We start from the raw sequence: 20272 nt of genomic DNA, 5'->3' as shown, positions 1-20272 counted from the left end.
CCTGAAGTCCAGGGTTGCAATCCTGCTTATTGCCTTACTTCTTTCACACAGGATCCTGAACTCCACCATCTCGTAGTCACTGCAGCCAAGGCTGCCCCCAACCTGCACTTCTCCAGCCAGTCCCTCTCTGTTGGTTAGGACAAGGTCCAGCAGGACACCCTTCCTCGCAGGCTCCTCCACCACTTGTGACAAGAAGTTATCATTGATGCTCTGCAGGAGCCTCCTGGACTGTTTGTGCCTTGCTTTGTAGTCCCACCAGCAGATGTCAGGGTGGTTGAAGTCTCCCAAGAGAACCAGGGCCTGTGATCATGAGGCTACTTCTAGCTGTCTGTAGAAGGCCTCATCAACTTCCTCTTCCTGGTCAGGTGGCCTGTAGTAGACTCCCACAACAGTGTCCCCCTGTGTTAGCCTCCCCTTTGATCTTCACCAATAAGCTCTTGATTAGCTCCTCCTCCACCCCTAGGCAGAGCTCAATGCATTCCAGTTGCTCTCTTACAGAAAGAGCAACTCCACCACCTTGCCTTCCTGGCCTGTCTTTCCTAAAAAGCACATAGCCACCCATGACAGTGTTCCAGTCATGTGAGCTATCCCACCATGTCTCTGTGATTGCAAAGAGATCATGGCCCTGCAACTGCACACAGATCTCTAGTTCCTCCTTTCTGTTCTCCATGCTCTGTGCATTGGTGTACAGGCATTTCAGAGAGGTAGTCATGCCTGCAGGTTTCCCAGGAAGGGTGTAAGGGGGTCCCCCATAGCCACATTCCAAACGCACATCCCCAGCTGCATGCACCCATTGGAGGCCCGCCAGCCCGAGTTGTGTTTTATTGACTACCCTCTCTCTATGACACCCCTCCTCCCCCTTCCTACCTAGTTTAAAGCCCTCTTCACCAGGCTGGCCAACCTGTTGGCAAAGACACATGTGCCCTGCTTGGTGAGGTGAATCCCATCTCTCCCCACCAGTTGCTGATCTTCAAACCATGTCCTATGATCATAGACTCCAAAACCCTGTTGCCAACACCAGCGACGTAACCAGTTGTTGACTTGGAAAATTTTCCTACTCCTCCTCCCATGCTCGGAAGGGTACGAATTACTGATAGACCGAAAGATGCACTGAAGCACACTCAGTTCACTGATATGGAACAGATGGCAATGTTTAGTTTTCCAAACTGACTTTCTGGTCACCTCAAGAGTTAGATATTCTGCTGTTTGTTGCTGAAATTTATTTTGGATCCTGGTGGTTAATTTTATGGAAACATACTTTGCCCAGTATAGAGTACTTCAGCTCAATGTGCTTACGGCAGGTCAGAATCATGGTGAATTCTTCAGATTAGTTGGCCCAAAAGGCTCAAAATCTGTGTTGACCTCCTAGACTGGATTATTCCCCTCTTAATACACAATTTTAGAAAAAAGAGAAAGGTTATTTAAACTATTTGGGATTAATTATATACTTTCTTTAAGTTAAATGAATTCTTCCTGTGGCAGATAAGTTTGGATCTTTTCAACAGTCTTAAAGTGACTATTCCTGTGTTGCTTCTATTGCCTTATCTAATTTGCTAGTTGCTAAGTGCAGAATCTAAATTCACTAGGCTTTAAGGGATCACTTTCGCTACTTAGGTCCTATATGTTTCATCACTATTCCTGCGCTTACTTACAATGTAAGTTTCAAAATACAAGCACTTTGCCTACATAATTGCCTGTATTACAAATCTGATGACAAATATGGCATGATGTTAAATGTCTTAATACATAGTATTATGTAAATACTAGTAAATATCTGACTTGTTTGAGTACTGTGCAACAATGAAATAAAAAGTAGTTTTATCTACAATTTTTCTCAAAATCCTCTGATGTTACAGAAACTGGCTATATGGGGCTTTCCAGCGACAGTATGTAGTGCTTTATATTTCCTCCTGTGTCTCAGGTGTATTATTTTTAAAATTACATGTCAGATCTGCACAAACATCACTGGGTTTTATACTTGAACAATGTACAATATCAGCCAGTAAACATGCTCTTTAATTACAATTTCCCCTTTTGGCATAAAACTGAGCCAGGAGAGGAAAAAAAGGAAGTTTGTTCTTTGTGTGTCTTGCTCAATTAATTTTCTTTATATCCTCCAAGGTCTGTGTCTAAGACACTTAAGAGGTGTCATGATGTCTAGCTTATCTGAACCATCTATTAAATGCTGGCAGTAGGAGTCATAAAACGAACACTGGTGTAAACCAAGGCTCTGATTATGCAGGTAAAAGTGTGTGATGTTTTCAGGTTCAACAGAAGTGCGGTAATCTGCCTGCATGCTGTCTGCTGTTCTCCAAAGCAACTTCCAACACTTTCAGACTTTTCTATTCTTTATTCTCTCTCTCTCTAAATGATGTTCTAGATTATGTTTTTCTGTGTATAAAGACACAAAAACTAGTAAAGGACAACCTCAACCACCGCACAAAAAACTTTTTTTTTTTTTTTTTTTTTTTTTTTTAAGAATATTTGAAGGGAATGACATTCTATCTTCTGTAGGTGCCAAACAAAAAACAGTGAATCAAAGCTCCATTTGAATTTGCTAGGGAAGTGACCAAATGAAGAGGTTTATGCAAGGCTTAGGCACTGTAAGGGTTAAATCTAGAAGGAGAATGTCATGGTGATAGGAAATCTTATTCCTCATGTCACAAATAATATTCAGGAAGCATCTCCCATTAATGAAAAATTTCAGGAATATCTCCCTGTCATCACTAAAGCCCGAAATCTCAAAGGCATCTAGGACCTGCTAAGATTTGGCAGCTGGACACAAGAGAGAAGAGTGGATCCTAGTCAACACTGTTCCTCTTCCTTCATACAAAAGCAAAAAAGAGGAGTGAAACTAAGAGAAAAAAAAGGGCATCTTGCCTGTTTTGTGTGATCACTTGCCATATTTGTGCCTGTTACTCAGATACAACCTCAGCCTTCAATACCGTATCACATGGAGGATTTTTAGTCCTTCTCTGTAACAGTAATGTCAGGTTTCAACCATCTAGTTGAACAGATTTCAACAGGATCAAAATCCCTGCTTTTACCTTTATCTTATGGTTCCCTGCTTTTCCTGTTGTATCTGGCCATACCTCCTTACATGTCTTTGGCATTTCTGCCAAATAAACAATTTTAAAAGACTCAGCTTGCATATTTTTTCCTTTTTAAAGGCAGAGGAGCACTTTGGGCAGAAGCTAAGGATATAACACTGGCACTTTATTAAAGCAGTAGGAATTGGTAGGAGCCCATCCTGGAAGGATGTCTGTGGAAGTACAACAAAGGCCATAGTTGCAGTATGCAACAGGTTTCTGCACACAAGTGACTTTTTCGYGCATGTTCTCTGGAAACTACTCAGATTCTTGCTGGTGTGGGCCTAGTATTTCTGTGGATGTAGTCAGCGGCAGACCCTACTGCTGCTGGAGGAAACACAARAGCATCTGACTGACAAAGTATTCGTTCTAAAACACTGCTCTTCGGCTTTTCACGTGGAAAGAGACAATTTGATCTCTATTTCTTTATTTATGTTACTTGGTAGCTGTAACAGAGCCTTTCAATGTGCAGGTCAGGAAGAATTCATAAAAGATAAATAAGAATGACTGACAAGTTTTAAAACTTCTTGAACTAAGAAGATTAATTACCTAAATTGTCTCAAAAATATTCCATCACTGTGCTTCAAGGATCGACCTAATCATCCCTAGAGATCATAAAGGAAAATTTCTGGAGGAAGAAATGTTCATAACATAATGTCTTTGTATTTATATGCTGCTTTGTATTTATATGCTGTATTTATATTTATAAGAACTGTGTGCAGGGAGTACACTCACTTTGTTCTCAGAATTGCTTGTGTGCAAGACATGCCTTTCCTTTCCTAGCTCTGTATTTTTTCCCCCATTTTCCTATAAAGCAATTGTGGCAGGATGAAATACTGCATAGCTCTGTGGTCTCTGAGGCATGTAGCATCCTTGTTCCTCTTTAACAATGCTCTTTCAAATAAATATGCCACCTATTGGCTCAGCCAGTGGGATTTCTCACACGTACACATGCAAAATATATTTCAAAGACTTATTTGTCATGTAAGTTTTTAGTACTGTTTCCTTTCATTGTAACTTTTTGGCAATTAAGGCGACTGATTTATACGATAGCAGTTCAAACTATTGTCTTGAGAATTAGACGGATATGACGTTGACTCTTTATCTTTCCTTTTAAGTGAACAAGAGTTCCTGGCTTGTAGAAAAACAAGAAATTTCAGACCAAATCCTTTCCAGTCTTGTCTGCTGAAAGAACATTGGAACGATGGCATTATAGACTGAAGCTGGCAACTGGAGGAGCTTTTTTTTCCATGTGCCATTGGAATCTCACACAAAGGAAGGTATATTCATTTATATTTAAACCGATGATAAAATTATACATAGTTATATACTGGCAGATCTTACTGACTTCATTCTCATTTGTTGGTGAGATGTTCTGTATTAGAATTGGGGAAAACTTGAAAGGGACAGTTTAGGACAGAAAGGGCAATGGTAAGGAGAAAGAAAAGATTTATATGTATATATATGTGTGTGTATATATATATATATACACACACACACATATATATAATCATTATATATATATATATGTATATGTATTTTTAATCTCTGCCTATTTTTAAAGTCAAGGAATTAAGAAACAAAAAGCAATATCAAATTCAGTCACAGTAATGCAGTACAATTACCAAAAATACACCAGTAAGTGTGTAATCTTAGAATAATGCCTATAGTTTTCTTTATTATTATTTTGTAGTCACACTTCTATGCTTTTACCATTTCTTAGCTCTCTTACAGGATTAGTAGTCTTATGTCAGGTAGGCATCAACAGCATTATATTAGACTCACTTTTCCTTTCTTTTGTAAATAAGGCAAATTCTGCTTTCATTTATATAGCTGTGAATGCGACCTATGCTACAAACATCAAAAAGAAGCAGAGTTTGTGTCTGTGAAACGTATTCAGGTCTCTAACTGGAAGGTTCTTCTAAGTAAAGATGTGTCCGATCTCCTGGAATTAATATATTGAAGTATGATATGTTCAGGAGTCTGTAATGGCTTATATGATTACTGAAATTAGCTTGCCTATGTAGAGCTCCATATAGTTTTCATCCATTAACTGCTAATCTCTCACCACAGAATGCCTCCATAGTTCACCATCTACGTGTCACTCATATCATGCTATCATTTTTAAAGGCCTGGCAATACAGAAGATAGTTTATAGACCACAAAATCTTTGTATTCTTTCCCTCCTTGGACATTAGGGAAGGACACAAATCTTACACTGCAGAGGTGGATTGTAATACGGCCAAGCTGGATGATCCAGTCTGAATGGTTTGCTTATTCATATTGAGCTGTCTTATAAATAACACTGTATATTGAAGGATTTTGTATGTGCATTGTATTGACTCATGTGTATTGGAACACATATGTATGCTGGGTTGCATTTCCTGCAGAGRTAGCCTATGTTTGCTTGCCATGAGAATTGAAAATGGGAACAAAGAATAGCTTATCTCCTAAAATACTTGCTTTTAAGAGGTATGGCTGGGTTGCTATGAAAGTCCATGAGGATAATAGCTTTCTGAAATATAGTAGAACCTCATAAATAACTAAAATATAACTTTAAAAAGATAGAAAATGGTGACTTGACCATTAAGAATATTCTTAAGAATATTATAATCTCTATCTTTTGATTTTAACAGATGTTCCTCTACACAGAGCTGCTAACAAAGCTACTGCTTGCCAGTGTAATATCAGGTAGGAAAGCACGTCTATCTCCAAATGCCTAGGAGCCATAACATATTTTCATTATATCTTCTGTAAGATTTTTTTTATCTTCACCTGTCTAATCCTGCAGTCCTGGTTCAGTGCTGGAGACATCGCTAAGGTTACCCGTTTTGGCTCTTTACCTTGCAATATGCATTGTGTTGAAATCACAAAGACTCATTGAACTCGGTGAGGCTTGACTGAACAAACTATGGAGCTTCTGTTCTGCCCTATTGATTTTAATAGGATTCAAACAGGCACAAATGTATGAATGTGTGGCACTCCTTAAAGGGTCAGGACTGAAATTAGTCATGCAAAGATTAGGTTAGTAGAAATAAAGGGAAAAATCCATTTCACTCATGCATATAATAAAAATCTATGTTTGATTCTACTGACTGTCATGTTAGATATAGAGTATGCCTAGAAGCTAGAGCTGAAGTTCTAGGACATTCCAGCAGATAAATTCCTGAACTACAGAATTATTGTTCTCTTTTGCAAGTTATGTTATGTTTTGATGCAGGATTATCAGCTGCTTTGCTTTTGGAATCACCAGCTTCCCGTTGCAGCCTTTTTGGGAATGATCACATCAAAACTTTTGATGGTTCTTTCTACAACTTTGCTGGGGACTGCAGTTACCTCCTTGCTGGGGATTGTCAGAAGCGCTCCTTCACACTCTTAGGTGAGTTTGAGCAAGATATCAGAAAGTAACAAACGCAAAATGCTGTAGATACATGTCATTGCCCTGTTCTGGGTTCTGTTACTGAGAAGAAAAGACAGATAATGTTGCCAGAGAGGATGGACCATTGCATGAAAGGATCTTAAATTTTCTCTTAAAAGTAGGATTACTTCTGAGGAATTTCTGCCCCTTTTGTTTCTGTTGTCCCTTGATAATAAAGCTCATGTATAACTCAGCTGCCAAAGAACAGAGATTTTCTTGCTGGTTCTTCTAAAGAAGGAAAGTGAGCCCTTTTTTAATTTCAAATTTGCTAAGAGATTGCGCCTGTGAAAGCTGAGTACAGGAATAGGAGCCACACAACTCTGTTAAAACCAATTTTACCAGTATACTAAATCCCCTTGTTGAGAAAAATCCTATCCTGCAAAATGAAAAGCCGTTGGATCAGCATGTGCCCATGAAGCCTTAGTCTTAGAGGGGATGACACATGATGTGAGAACCAAAACTGTATGTTAGTCTCATGCTAAGTCCTTTGGGTAGATATTCTTATATTCAGAGAACTGTTCTGTATTAATCATAGTTCAAGTAGACTTTTTGCTGAATGTAAGTAGGCTGAAATAAATTGATCCCATTCTTCTGAGAAAGAATCTTATGTACTGATTTAAATAAATCATTTTCTTCCCCAGCTTAAGCAATTCAGTATAATTTTTGTACTGAGGAAAAACCATAGGCATATTTGAAGTGTAAACTGATTGCAGTATTTTGAGTGATCAGTTAATTAAAATTAATTAATTAAAAAATGAGCTGAGACTTTATGATTATATCAGACACACAAGCATGGCATAATCTATTCTTGATTTCAATCTCAGTATGCATATGTGGGTTTGTTTTGTTTTTGGATACCTGGTTGTGAAGTACAATCTGCATTGCTAACTAAGGTGCTAAGTAGCTTGGAGTAGGAGATCCAGAATATGTGGCACATTAAGCAAAGAGCTACTGTAAAGTCAAAACTTGACAATGCACAAAAACAGAGAAGGGACTCTATCCAAAACCCCACTCTCCTCTYCAAGAGCTCAAGGCAGTTGTCGCTATCTCTATGTGCTCCTTCTTTTGACAGATTAAGAATGTGTTTTACTGCAAAATCTTCTCCCACCTTAATCCCCCCCATCCTTTGGATAACCAATACTGGTGTCCACTCTTTAAAGAACAGCTGAAAGGATTACAGGACATATCAGGAATTAAGATATCAAGCTTAGTTCTTCTCTCAGTTCAACTGATTCAAATCCCTTGTTTTACCACAAGGTGTGTGTTGTTCTTGGAAGGAAGCTAGGAGGGGAAAGAGCAGGGAATAGGGCAGATTTTGGGGTATATCTCTTGTGGAAACTCTTCCAATATGCATTAAATATCTCAGAATTCCTTGGCTAGAAACAGTAAATAGGAGGGTGTGAGTCCACAGCCTAGTGCTAGGTCATACGCCTGGGAGTGGGCAATACTATCTATGTTCTAGCCCTGATCTGGGGCAATCTGTGTGTTTCACATTAAACAGCTATGTGACTGAATACATGGAAAGCTCTTGAAAATGTTAGGTGATATTTTACAAGTTGTTCTCTTGAGTAATTGAATGCCCCAAGTTTGTTCAGAACTAAGAATATTTGCTTTTGTCTCTTCAGGTGACTACCAGGATGGGGAAAAAAATGGTTTCTCTGTGTACCTTGGAGAATATTTCAATCTTCACTTCTCTTTAGATGGAACTGTGACTCAGGAAGACAAAAGGTACTTATTGAAACAATGAGCTTTCCATCAGAAAAAGCAATGTGTTTTATGTGCTGTGTTCTGAGAAGTTCTTATTTTTCTTCACAGGGTTTCCATGCCTTTTGCCTCCACTGGCATATTTGTAGAGAAGGAGGCAGGTTATTATAAAATATCGAGTGATGAGCATGGCTTTGTGGTGAAGATTGATATCAGTGGGAATATTCAGATACTCCTTCGAGAAAAATACTATAATAAGACCTGTGGGCTTTGTGGAAACTTTAATAAATTTGCTGAAGATGACTTCAGAACTCAGGAAGGTAAGATTAAGGCTAACTGCTTATGTGTTGTTGTATGCTCAGCACACCTTTCCTGGTGGGTAATTCAACAACAGCACAAAGATTTTGTTGATCTAGCAAAATGTTTCCACAAAACCTTTCAGGTATCTTATCTTGATGTGCTAAGAAGATGTTGTGTAAATAAGCTCTGTGATCTTCCTTTCTTCTTAAAGGGAATTACTGCCACATTTCATTCCTCAGCAAAACCCAGAACTCTGAATTTAACACTTTTCGAAACCTTGAATCTTGAAATATAAAGACGAAGCTGTTAGCTAAACAATGTACATGTATAGGTGGTAGTGGGTGAGGGTTGAAAATGCGTAAGAAAAATGATATGATGAATACTAGTTGATTCAACTTCTAATTTTTCATGTGTTAGACAAGTGGAAAAAAGAATAAATAGTTTTACAAGAGCAGAATAAGAACTCTTGGATGTTGCAGCTGGCAAATTTGTACATGGATTTGGCAGGGGATCCAGCTGTATAAAATGATCACCTTTTAATGACATTTCCCTGCTGAAAGGGGCTGCTGGTTTGGAGGTGCACTTAATATCATGGCAACTCCAAAGAGAGAGGACTAGTGAGGGACAAGACTGCTTCTGTTGATCTCTACATTATGTAGAGATCCTGTATAGCTGAAAACTAAAAGTTTTGGAAAAGCCTTGAATATAATTTTGAGGGACAGATTATGATCTGTGGTATTTCAGAGTCTTTTTTTTAACTCTTAGGATTTACTTGAAGAGGAAAGTTTTAGAGTAAAATACATGAATTAATATATTAAATTAATAATGTAAAGTATTTATTAAAAATAAGTAATATATAAAATGGAAGGCAACTTGAAGGAGAGTCTACCAGTGCTCGAACAATGTGTCTTACTGACACTTGGGATTCATTAGCATAGCTTCAGAGTATGTAAAAAATTGACTTAATGGTATCTTAAAATGATTGATCAACCCCTCAGCAATATAAGTAAAATGAAATAAACTTAGCTCACAGAATTGCTTATCAGGGCTTGGAGACATTTATATCTGAATGTGTTGAGATCTGAGGTTTACACCTTTCTTTGTGACAGTAAACAGGAGTGAGGCTATTATAAACAGTAAGACCAAAACCTAATTGCCAGGTACCTGGACTTAGAGTAAGATTGGAGAAAAGTCAAGTTATCAATGTTCTCAATATCTGAGATGGTGGAATTCAGGATCTTGTGAGAAGGAAGCAGGGCAAAAAGTATGATCACAGCACTGGACTTCAGGAGAGCAAATTTAGGTTTCCTCAGGGACCTTCTTGGAAGAATCCCATGGGTTAGAGCCCTAGAAGGAAGAGGGGTCCCAGAGAGCTGGTTAATATTTAAGGATCACCTCCTCCAAGCTCAAGAGGGTGCATCTCAATGAGCAGGAAGTTGAGCAAAGAGGGCAGGAGACATGCATGGATGAACAAGGAGCTCCTGGCAAAACTCAAAGAGAAGAACAAAGTGCGCAGAAGATGGAAGCAGGGACAGGCCACTTCGGAGCAATATAGGAATGTGATCCAAGTATGCAAAGATGTGATGAGGAAGGACAAGGCCCATTTGGATTTTAGTCTGGTGAGGGATGTCAAGGACAGCAAGAAGGGCTGTCGAATTGAAATACATCAGTAGCAAAAGGAAGATTAGAGAAAATGTGGGCCTGCTGCTGAATGCGGTGGGGGCTCTGGTGACGATGGATAGAGGGAAGGCAGAGTTACCAAAAGCCTTCTTTGCTTCAGTCCTCACCGCTAAGGGCAGCCCTCAGGAATTCCAGAGCCTGGAGACAAGAGAGAAAGTCTGGAGAAAGGAAGACTTTCCATAGGTGGAGGAGGATTGGGTTAGATATCGTTTAGGCAAACTTGACATCCACAGATCTATGGGCTCAGATGGGATGCACCCGTGGGTACTCAGGGAGCTGGCGGACATCATTGCTCAATCATCTTGGAAAGGTCGTGGAAAAGAGGAGAGGTGCGTGAGGACTGGAAGAAAGCCAGTGTTACTCCAGTCTTCAAAAAGGGCAAGAAGGAGGACCCAGGCAACTACAGGCCAGTCAGCCTCTTATACACTCTTATTATATCCATCCTCCTGGATGTCATCTCTAAGCACATGAAGGACAAGAAGGTGATCAGGATTAGTCAGCATGGATTCACCAAAGGGAAATCATGCTTAACAAATCTGATAGCCTTCTATGATAGCCATCATATGATAGCCTTCTATGACTGGCTGGGCAGATGAGGGGAGAGCAGTGGGCATTGTGTTCTTTGACTTCAGCAAGGCTTTTGATACTGTCTCCCATAACGTCCTTTGAGGCAAGCTCAGGAGGTGTGAGTTAGAGGAGTGGACAGTGAGGTGGATGGAGAACTGGCTGAATGGCAGAGCTCAGAGGATTGTCATCAGTGGTGCAGAGTCTAGTTGGAGGCCTGTGGCTAGTGGAGTTCCCCAGGGCTCAGTACTGGGTCCCATCCTGTTCAAGTTTTTCATTAGTGACCTGGATGAAGGGACAGTCCCTCCTCAGCAAGTTGGCTGACGATTCCAAGCTGGGAGGAGTGGCTGGTACACCAGAGGGCTGTGCTGCCATTCAGAGAGACCTGGACAGGTTAGAGAGCTGGGCAGAGAAAAATCTCATGAAGTTTAACAAGAGCAAGTGTAGAGTAATTCCCCCTGCACCTAGGGAGGAATAACTCCATGCACCAGTACAGGCTGGGGGCTGACCTGCTGGAGAGCAGCTCTGCAGAGAAGGACCTGGGAGTTTTGGTGGACAACAAGTTGACCGTGAGCCATCAATGTGCCCTTGTGGTCAAGAAGGCCAATGGTCTCCTTGGGTGCATTAGGAAGAGTGTTGCCAGCAGGTTTAGGGAGGCAGTCCTCCTCCTCTACTCAGCCCTGGTGAGGCCACACCTGGCACACTGCATCCAGTTCTGGGCTCCCCAGTAGAAGAGAGATATGGAACTACTGGAATCCAGTGGAGGGCTATGAAGATTATTAGAGAACTGAGGCATCTCTTGTATTAGGAGATGCTACAAGAGCTGGGCCTATTTAGCCTGGAGAAGAGAAGACTGAGAGGGAATCTTATCAATATGTGTAAGTATCAGAAAGAGGGTGTCAAGGGGATGAGGCCAGACTCTTTTCAGTGATGCCGTGCAACAGGACAAGAGGCAACAGGCACAAACTGATGCACAGGAAGTTCCATCTGAACGTGAGGAAAGATTTCTTTATGGTGAGGATGATTGAACTCTGGAATAGGTTTCTCAGAGAGGTTGTGGAGTCTCCTTTGTTGGAAATATTCAAAAGTCATCTGGAGAGAAATATTGGTAACGCCTGGTATATAACCCTGCTTGAGCAGATGCTTGGACTATATTATTTCCAGAGGTCCCTTCCAACCATTCTCTGATTCTATGAAATATAAAAGATTCCCTTTTGTTGCTCATGGTTGAATGTGTTTCATGCTGTATTTAACATTCCTGAGAATGGATCCTCCCTCTGAAAACAGCAGCTCTTTCTCAAACAGATTTCTGAATGTGATGAAGTATGCGACAGGGTCACTTCTTGAAAGAGTTGAAAAGTAATAGAGAGAAGGTGACAGAGAACATGTCACCTCTTCCTGTATGAAGAAGGCCCTGACTTCTGTGATCGGTGTGGATCCATCAATTTGTACTTAGTAGCTTGAAGAACAGAATAATTTCTCAGCAATTCTGCCATTATTTTACTTAGAACCAAGAGACCTCTCATTTAAGCTGATCAGAAAGGAATTAGAATTAATTGTGTTTGAAAGTGTTGTATGAGTGAAGGACGTTACCACACCCAGATGTTGGCAGCTCTACTGGTAGGGTGGTTCATATGAACTCTTCTTAATGTATTGCAAGTAAAATAAGCTTTTTTTAAATTCAGACCACTTTTTAAACTGCTGCAGCTAACTTGCAGGTGAGGGGCAGTGCAAGCAGCTGGAAGAGACAGTACTCTTAAATGGCAGGCCTAGACAATCTATTGGTAGTCTGTGAAACAGTTTAATGTTTTCTTTCTTCTACGGTTCTTATTTGCTCTCCTTTTAGCCTGAATATCAACCTGAGAAGGTTGATAGAGCTCAACTCAGCCCAGGATGTGGGCTTAGTTTTGTGGTTTAGTGATCTGGCAGGACTAAAAGGTTACCTTAAGGTGGCTGGCACTTACATTTGCATCTGAAGCTTCTGTTGCTGCATGCTGAAATGCAGGTGCATTTGACTGTCAGACTGACCCCCCAGTTCTAATCAATTAAATATATTTATAGACCGGATTTGTATTTATAATAAAGACATTTTTTGAGTTCCAGAATAAAATATACTGGAAGTAGACTGCACAAAGGAAAAATCTAACATTGCTAAGATTATGGGCTTTCATCTGGAAAACCCTGGGGAACACTGTGCAGAGGTGTGTATGTGTGTGTGTGTGTGTGTGTATGTGTGTGGCAGAGGGAGAGAGAGAGAAAATGCTAGATGTTATGGAGCAGTGTTATGCCAGTGAGTTTGTCAAACACGCGAGAAGTATATTTAAAACCTGTTTGACGTAGCTTGCTTCTGAGAATGTGGATTACTGTATAGAACTTTATTAATAATTTTCTACTTGTGTTGGGATGGTGGTGCATTAAGAGAGGAAGAACTTGCTACATTTTTGGACATTAAAACTTGCAGCAAGTAAATAAAGGTGCCATGAAGCAAAGAGTGCTTACTCTTAGTGTTCTTTTCCTGTGATATATTTATAGTTTTGTTCTATAGTCTGTAGAGTTGTATGACACTTATGACTCCTCGCTGTCATTTCATCTGGAGCAGAGAATTGATATGCCACTTGGAGGAGAGCACAAATCCCTCTGTATACTCTGTGATGTTCACTTATAGAGCTTCTAGAAGTCTAAGTGATGTGACTCAAGCTATGGCATCCTAGCAAATTAACATTTTACTGAGAGGACCCAGCTTCTCCTGTTTTGAAGGTAACAGTCTTAGGTAGTAGTAGCTATTGAAGCTCCAAAGAGGAAAAAAGAAAAAAGAAAGAAAGATGTCTTAAGATAATTTGTATTTCAGCACTAGGCAGGCACATAYTGTAATAGAAGATTGTTAGAAGATGGGGTATGGAGTTGCTTGCACAGACATAGTTAATTACTAAACCAGTTCATCCTCTAGAGAAGTGCTTATGTCCTGTTAAGACTTACAGGCAGGACTGGATGTTTTGTACATGGTTGCTTGTCTATTAGGTACAGCAGTAGAAGCAAGCTAGTTGCCTCTTGAGAGTTTCTTTCAGGGCACAATATTGTTCTGTAGTTGTAAAYGTAACTAAAATATCAAAAGAAAGTTCTCAGAAGCTTTCCACTCTTTTTCTTCCAGATCCTAATGAAGTAGTTAATTTCTCCTCTGCTTTTTCCTGCCATTTAAGTTCTAGTGCTTTATAGTGATCCTATGTATGTTTCCAGGCCTTGCTAATTGAACAGGCTGCACTTTCTGACATCACCACACACTTCTAACTAGTTGCCAGCCTTTGCTCGTATCAGAAATATGAAGCTAAATTCTTTCTTGGTGCTCAGATATCTGTTTGGCAGTCCTCAGCCCACCACATTCAAGTATCTCATGATGATTGTCAGCATTTTACAATTAGGGATCCAAAGCACAGGCTAGAACAAATGATTTTCATAATATAATAGAGGAAATTTGACACAAAGCAGACTGATCCAAAATCTCCTTAGGGCATGCACATACGAGCAAACAGCCAAAAGAACATAAGCTTGCTGCATATTAGTGGGTTCAAGTGCATGCTGTCCTCTTGCAGTAAATGTAAGAGGGTCCAATGAGAGAGGGTCCAGCACAAGCTCATGTATCTTATATGTGTGCCTGTACCTTCAGTCTATGGCTGGTATTCTTATATTTAAGCTGTTTTACGATGGTATTTATTGTATTACAGACTTGCATCTGATTAAAGCCTATTTGTGCAAAGTAACTTATTCAAGTCAAACACAAGTATAATCCATCATTTTAGTATTTGTTCACGTAACAAAATTAGTGTTACAAAAAAACCCCAGATGAATCCAGCATCCCATTATACTTTTTCTGGCACCAACAGAAAATATTTTTCTGGGAATCTGTCTCCAAATTATAAATATATTAATGATAAAACAACACCCATGACTACTTCTTAGGTGAAGACCTGAGCTTGCTCTGTCTGAATCTGCAATTGTCAAGTAGTGTATTTTAGCCTTTTAAGCTGCTGAAGCTCAGAATTTATGATGCCACTGGAGAGTGTCTGTTTTTATCTGCTTAACTTTTACAGTGTCAGTGAAAGAAAAATACAGTGTTTCAAGTAATGTTTTCTTTCCATAAGCAGTATAAATGCATATGAAGGAATATATAACTTTTCTTTGTGGAGTACTTTTTATCAGAAGCTTTTAAAGCGTGTTCCAAACTCACAGTGATGGTGCTGCAGATGATATATACTACTTTCAGTGACTACACAAATAAAAAGAAGTTTTGAGTCATTCAGAAATCAAAATTTTGAGTTCATTTTTAGGAATAAGTAATTTGATTTTAGACAAGTTGAAGGCTTTTGTTTGGGCTAAATAAATAATCCAATTTTCTTTCTTTTATTTTAATTTAAAAGCAAAGAGAATACCTTCACAAAGGAATCTAGCTGTGACTGATTTGCAGTCAGAATAGATGAAGAGAGCTTGCTTCATACCTCTTTACTATATCTTAGAGAGCCCTGATTTTCTGGAAAAAGTGAACATGATCAGTCTGAAAATCAGATGAGAACACATAGCTATTCTGACCTAAAGAAAAGAAAAAAAGGAGGAGGGAGAAGAAAAGGAAAAGGAAAAAAGTATTACCAAAACATTTCAGTGTGTATTCATCAAAATAGACAAAGATACAAGGGCAGCAATTAGTGTGCAAAAGTCATAGTCCAATAAACAGCATCTGTGATGAGACTCTCAAAGTCCTTGCTGCTGCTGTGCAGGTTGGTGAGTGCACCTCTCCTAAGGGCCCGCTGCTGTATAGGGTGGGGGCTCTGGAATTCTTGAGGGCTGCCTTTAGTAGTAAAGACAAGTAACTCTGCCTTCTCTGCTTCAGTCTTCACTGCTAAAGGCAGCCCTCAAGAATCCTAGAGCCTGGAGATGAGAGAGAGAGTCTGGAGAACAGAAGACTTTCAATTGGTCAAGGAGGATCAGGTTAAAGATCATTTAGACAAACTTGACATCCATCGGCGCTGATGGGATGCACCCACAAGTACTGAGGGAGCTGGCAGATGTTATTGCTAGGCCACTCTCCATCATCTTTGAAAGATCCTCAAGAACTGGAGTCCTCAGTGCCTGAGGCCTGGAAGAAAGCCAGTGTCACTCCAGTCTTCAAAAAGGACAAGAAGGAGGACCCAGGCAACCACAGGCCAGTCAGCCTCACCTCCATCCCCAGAAAGCTGATGGAACAGCTCCTCCTGGGTGTCAYCTCCAGACATATGGAGGAAAAGAAGGTGATCGGGAGTAGCCAGCATGRGTTCACCAAGGGGAAATCATGCTTGACAAATCTGATAGCCTTCTATGATGGAATGTCCAGTCATTCCATGAGTGGCTGGGCAGATGAGGGGAGAGCAGTGGGCATTGTGTTCTTTGACTTCAGCAAGGCTTTTGACACTTCCATAATGTCCTTCGAGAAAAGCACAGGAAGTGTGGGTTAGACGAGTGGACTGTGAGGTTGATGGAGAACTGGCTGAATGGCAGAGCTCAGAGGATTGTGCTCAGTGGTGCAGAGTCTAGGTGGAGGCCTGTAGCTAGCAGTGTCCCCCAGGGCTCAGTACTGGGTCCCATCCTGTTCAAGTTTTTCATYAGTGACCTGGATGAAGGGACTGTCCCTCCTTGATGATTCCAAGCTGGGAGGAGTGGCTGGTACACCAGAGGGCTGTGCTGCCATTCAGAGAGACCTGGACAGGTTAGAGAGCTGGGCAGAGAAAAATCTCATGAAGTTTAACAAGAGCAAGTGTAGAGTAATTCCCCCTGCACCTAGGGAGGAATAACTCCATGCACCAGTACAGGCTGGGGGCTGACCTGCTGGAGAGCAGCTCTGCAGAGAAGGACCTGGGAGTTTTGGTGGACAACAAGTTGACCGTGAGCCATCAATGTGCCCTTGTGGTCAAGAAGGCCAATGGTCTCCTTGGGTGCATTAGGAAGAGTGTTGCCAGCAGGTTTAGGGAGGCAGTCCTCCTCCTCTACTCAGCCCTGGTGAGGCCACACCTGGCACACTGCATCCAGTTCTGGGCTCCCCAGTAGAAGAGAGACATGGAACTACTTGAGAGAGTCTGACGTAGGGCTATGAAGATTATCAGAGGAGTGGAGCATCCCTCTTACAAGAAACAGCTACAAGAGCTGGGCCTATTTAGCCTGGAGAAGAGAAGACTGAGAGGGAATCTTATCAATATGCGTAAGTATCAGAAAGAGGGTGTCAAGGGGATGAGGCCAGACTCTTTTCAGTGATGCCATGCAACAGGACAAGAGGCAACAGGCACAAACTGAAGCACAGGAATTTCCACCTGAGACTGAGGAGGAATTTCTTTACTGTGAGAGTGACAGAGCACTGGARCAGGTTGCTCGTGAATGTTGTGGAATCTCCTTCTCCGGAGATATTCAAAACCTGCTGTGATGCAATCCTGTCTAACATGCTGTAGGTAACCCTGCTTGAGCAGAGAGGTTGGACTAGATGATCTCCAGAGGTCCCTTCCAAACTCAGCCATTCTGTGATTCTGTGAAGGAAAGTTATTAGGACTAAAGGGCTATGAAAGGAGCTGGAGGTTACTGGGAATTGAAAAGAAGGTGAGATTTGATTTATCCTTTAACAGCTACCTTCTCAACCTATCTAGCATTGAAAAGCAGACTGCACACTAACAAACTCCTTGGGTATTTCAATTATTGAGCAGCAAGTTCTTGCATTTATATCAGCCCTTATTACAGTGTATGCCAGGCACTGATCTTTGAAATACTCATTTTGGATCTGGCTTTTTCATTACATTTTGTGACGGCATCTTTTTTTTCAATGCACTTTTGTCAATTCTTAGACCAAAGAAATGCTTTAGGAAAAATCTCATCCAGGCTGTGTAGAGGGTTCTGGACACAGGGCTCTCTACTGAGCTCTTATTTCACCCCTACCTAGGGAATGTTTTTACAGAGACTTGGCTACTGAAAGAAAGAAGAAAAACTAAACAGAAACAACTAAAAAGGAACGACAGCAAAACAAAACTCTGCTATGAGGCTGCCTCAGTGAAGAGATTGTGAGTCATAAATGCTCAGGGGAGGGATGGGATAAGAGGCAGGGAGCAAGGGAGAGAAAGGCATCTGAAATGTTGATATATGAAATACTGGGGCAGGAATTGATCACTGCTCGGGACAGGCTGAAATCCAATTTAAAGCATCTCATTAACTGAGGGGAAGACTACTCAGCTAAGCTTAAAAAGAATCAAATCACACATCATCAAAAAGTGAAAGGAGCTCTCTGCACAGATGATGATAATCATGTTATATAGTTGGAAATATAGTATCAGAAAAGGAAGCTGCCCTATCCGTGAATGTGCCSTAAATAATATTACCTGCAGGCTTAAGTAATTCCATGTTTTTTGGGGGGCTGTTTTTGTTGTATTTTCCATTATTTCATCTTTCTCTTCCTATTTCCTCATATGCATTAGCAGAAGGCAATTTGAGTTTCAGGTGAAAACTGAGCCCCATTTGCAGAAGCCAGTTCTTTTCTCTGCCTGCAGCATTCAGAACATTCCAGAGATAATTCTCCCTCTCATCTTTTTTTCTTTTCTTAAGTCTCATAACATAGATGAAGTATTTAAGAATTACCACAGTCCTTAAGATGAAATGTAAGGGGGAGCATGGTTTGAAGATTCCTCTCACACTTAAACAATTTCCTTTGCCTCACTGTAGAGACAGAAATTGGTATGGTGAACCTTAAACATTCAAAAATTTGGCTTCAAATTAATGAATTCTTAAAAAAAAAACAAGAAAGAAATAAAGATGTGTGTGTGTGTGTATAAGAAAGGGAATCTAGAAATACTCTTTGGAGGAGTCATTCTGGRTTGGTCAGTTCAGATCACTGAAAGTGGCTTGCTATGGTCAATCAATTTCGGATAGAAATTCTTTTGATATTATAGTTTTGATTTTTAAAAGCAGGATTTATCAGAGCACTGCATTCAGAGATGCCAGAGATGACCACTTATTACTCAGCCTCCTAAACAGCTATGTCCTTTTTCTCTTTCTGATTCACAGGGACCCTTGTGAGAAACAGTTATGATTTTGCAAATTCCTGGGCTTTGCACAGTGAAAATAAGCGATGCAAGAGAGTGCAGACTCCAAGCAACTCGTGCAACATTTCATCTGACATTGCAGAGAAGGTCGGTGCCCCACGAGAGGATTCTGACTTCAGTCCTCCTCCACCTGGAGTCAGTTTGCTTGCCTTTGTGCAGAGTAACAGAAATGCTTCCTTAAATTTCTGTCAGTACCTGAAGCGCTTCTTCCTCAGTGAGGAGTTAGGATGCAAGACGACGAAGATATCCATTGCAGGATCCTGAGGTGTAACTTGGTCTGCGAGAGCTATACTATGCACCGCTTTCACAACTGTGCTGAAAAGAAGTGCTGCTAACTTAGAGAACCAACACATGACCTTGTTTAGCCTGGCAAGAGCATAACAGCGAGTGTGTCTGGGGCCATATTCAAATAGGTGCTGAGATACAGCAGGGTCAGATGCACATGGGAGGTGGAAGTGACACATCTGCAGCAGATCTGTGCTGTATGTAGGCATACCTAGCTCTGTGATCCAGCCTGGGGCTGGAAACAGAATGAGCATGCAGCTGTTTTTTTTTCCTTTTTTTTCCTCCTTTCTTTTTTTTTTTTTTTTTCYYWTKTTKTTCCTGMCCTGATAACTACACGACCTTTGAACAGATTTGGGCTAGGGCTAGCTCAAGGTTTTCTGCACTAGGCTGCCTGGCGCTGTAGAGATTGAACTTCAGATGTTGCATAGTATGACCAATGTTTTATCTACATGTAGTGTTGTGAAAGAAAGTTTATTCCCCAGGTAGTTAAGGTTCTCTAATACTTTACCCTTTCTGTCAGAATTCTTTTGGAAACCATAGTGCATAATCTTCCTCTCCTCCTTCTCCCCCCTGCCCAAGCAGATAAACAAATGAAAAAAAGAGTTCCATTTGGCGTTAGGTCTGAGTGGTTGCTGAAGAATCTTTCAGTATTTCTTGAGAAAGGTATGTTTAAGTAGTGCCTATAAGATTAGGTGGTTAATTCCTTCTTTGATTCTGCAAACAGAAACTTCAGTTCTGAAGCCTCTCTTGGCATCAGTACAGCAAATAGTATTTGTGAATTTGTAGCAGTTCATGTTCGTTGGAGTCACCAGAGTGAGGAGATGCTTCTGGCAGGCTATTTTTGACAGAGGAGGTGTTCTCTGTAGGTGTTGCAAAGGCTCTGTGCCACCATGTCATTTTCCTTGCCAGGAGAAGGAGGGGGCTCCTCCAGTTACACGTACAAGTAGTAGCTCCAATTTGTTGAAGAAATGCAGAGCTGTTGCATCTCAGCCAAGTCTGTATGTCTTCTGCTGCATCAGTCTTCCTCTTTTCAGTTTCTGTAGGTAAAAACTTATTCCTTGTTCCCATCAGACATGAGGTGGACATGCACAGGTTCTCCTCAGCTCTTGGGGAAAACAGCTTTGAGTATATAT

General features: G+C 40.7%; 1 protein-coding gene across 1 annotated transcript in view; it reads left to right on the top strand.

The window, feature by feature from the left end:
* Positions 1 to 4245: 4245 nt before the first annotated feature.
* Positions 4246 to 20272, top strand: part of VWF (von Willebrand factor) — a 140823-nt gene continuing 124796 nt past the window's right edge. Inside the window, exons 1-6 of the mRNA XM_085311282.1 lie at positions 4246 to 4369; positions 5726 to 5780; positions 6310 to 6468; positions 8133 to 8235; positions 8323 to 8531; positions 18817 to 18941. Coding sequence (XP_085167408.1) covers positions 4340 to 4369; positions 5726 to 5780; positions 6310 to 6468; positions 8133 to 8235; positions 8323 to 8531; positions 18817 to 18941 — 681 coding nt within the window. The 5' untranslated portion in view covers positions 4246 to 4339. The remainder of the gene's footprint in view (positions 4370 to 5725; positions 5781 to 6309; positions 6469 to 8132; positions 8236 to 8322; positions 8532 to 18816; positions 18942 to 20272) is intronic.

Source organism: Rhea americana, unplaced genomic scaffold (genome assembly GCF_003343005.1).
Source record: "Rhea americana isolate MKP2758 unplaced genomic scaffold, rheAme1 scaffold_338, whole genome shotgun sequence".
Taxonomy (NCBI): Eukaryota; Metazoa; Chordata; class Aves; order Rheiformes; family Rheidae; genus Rhea; species Rhea americana.
Note: the sequence above shows the minus strand (reverse complement) of the source record. Positions and strands in the feature narration are given on the sequence as shown.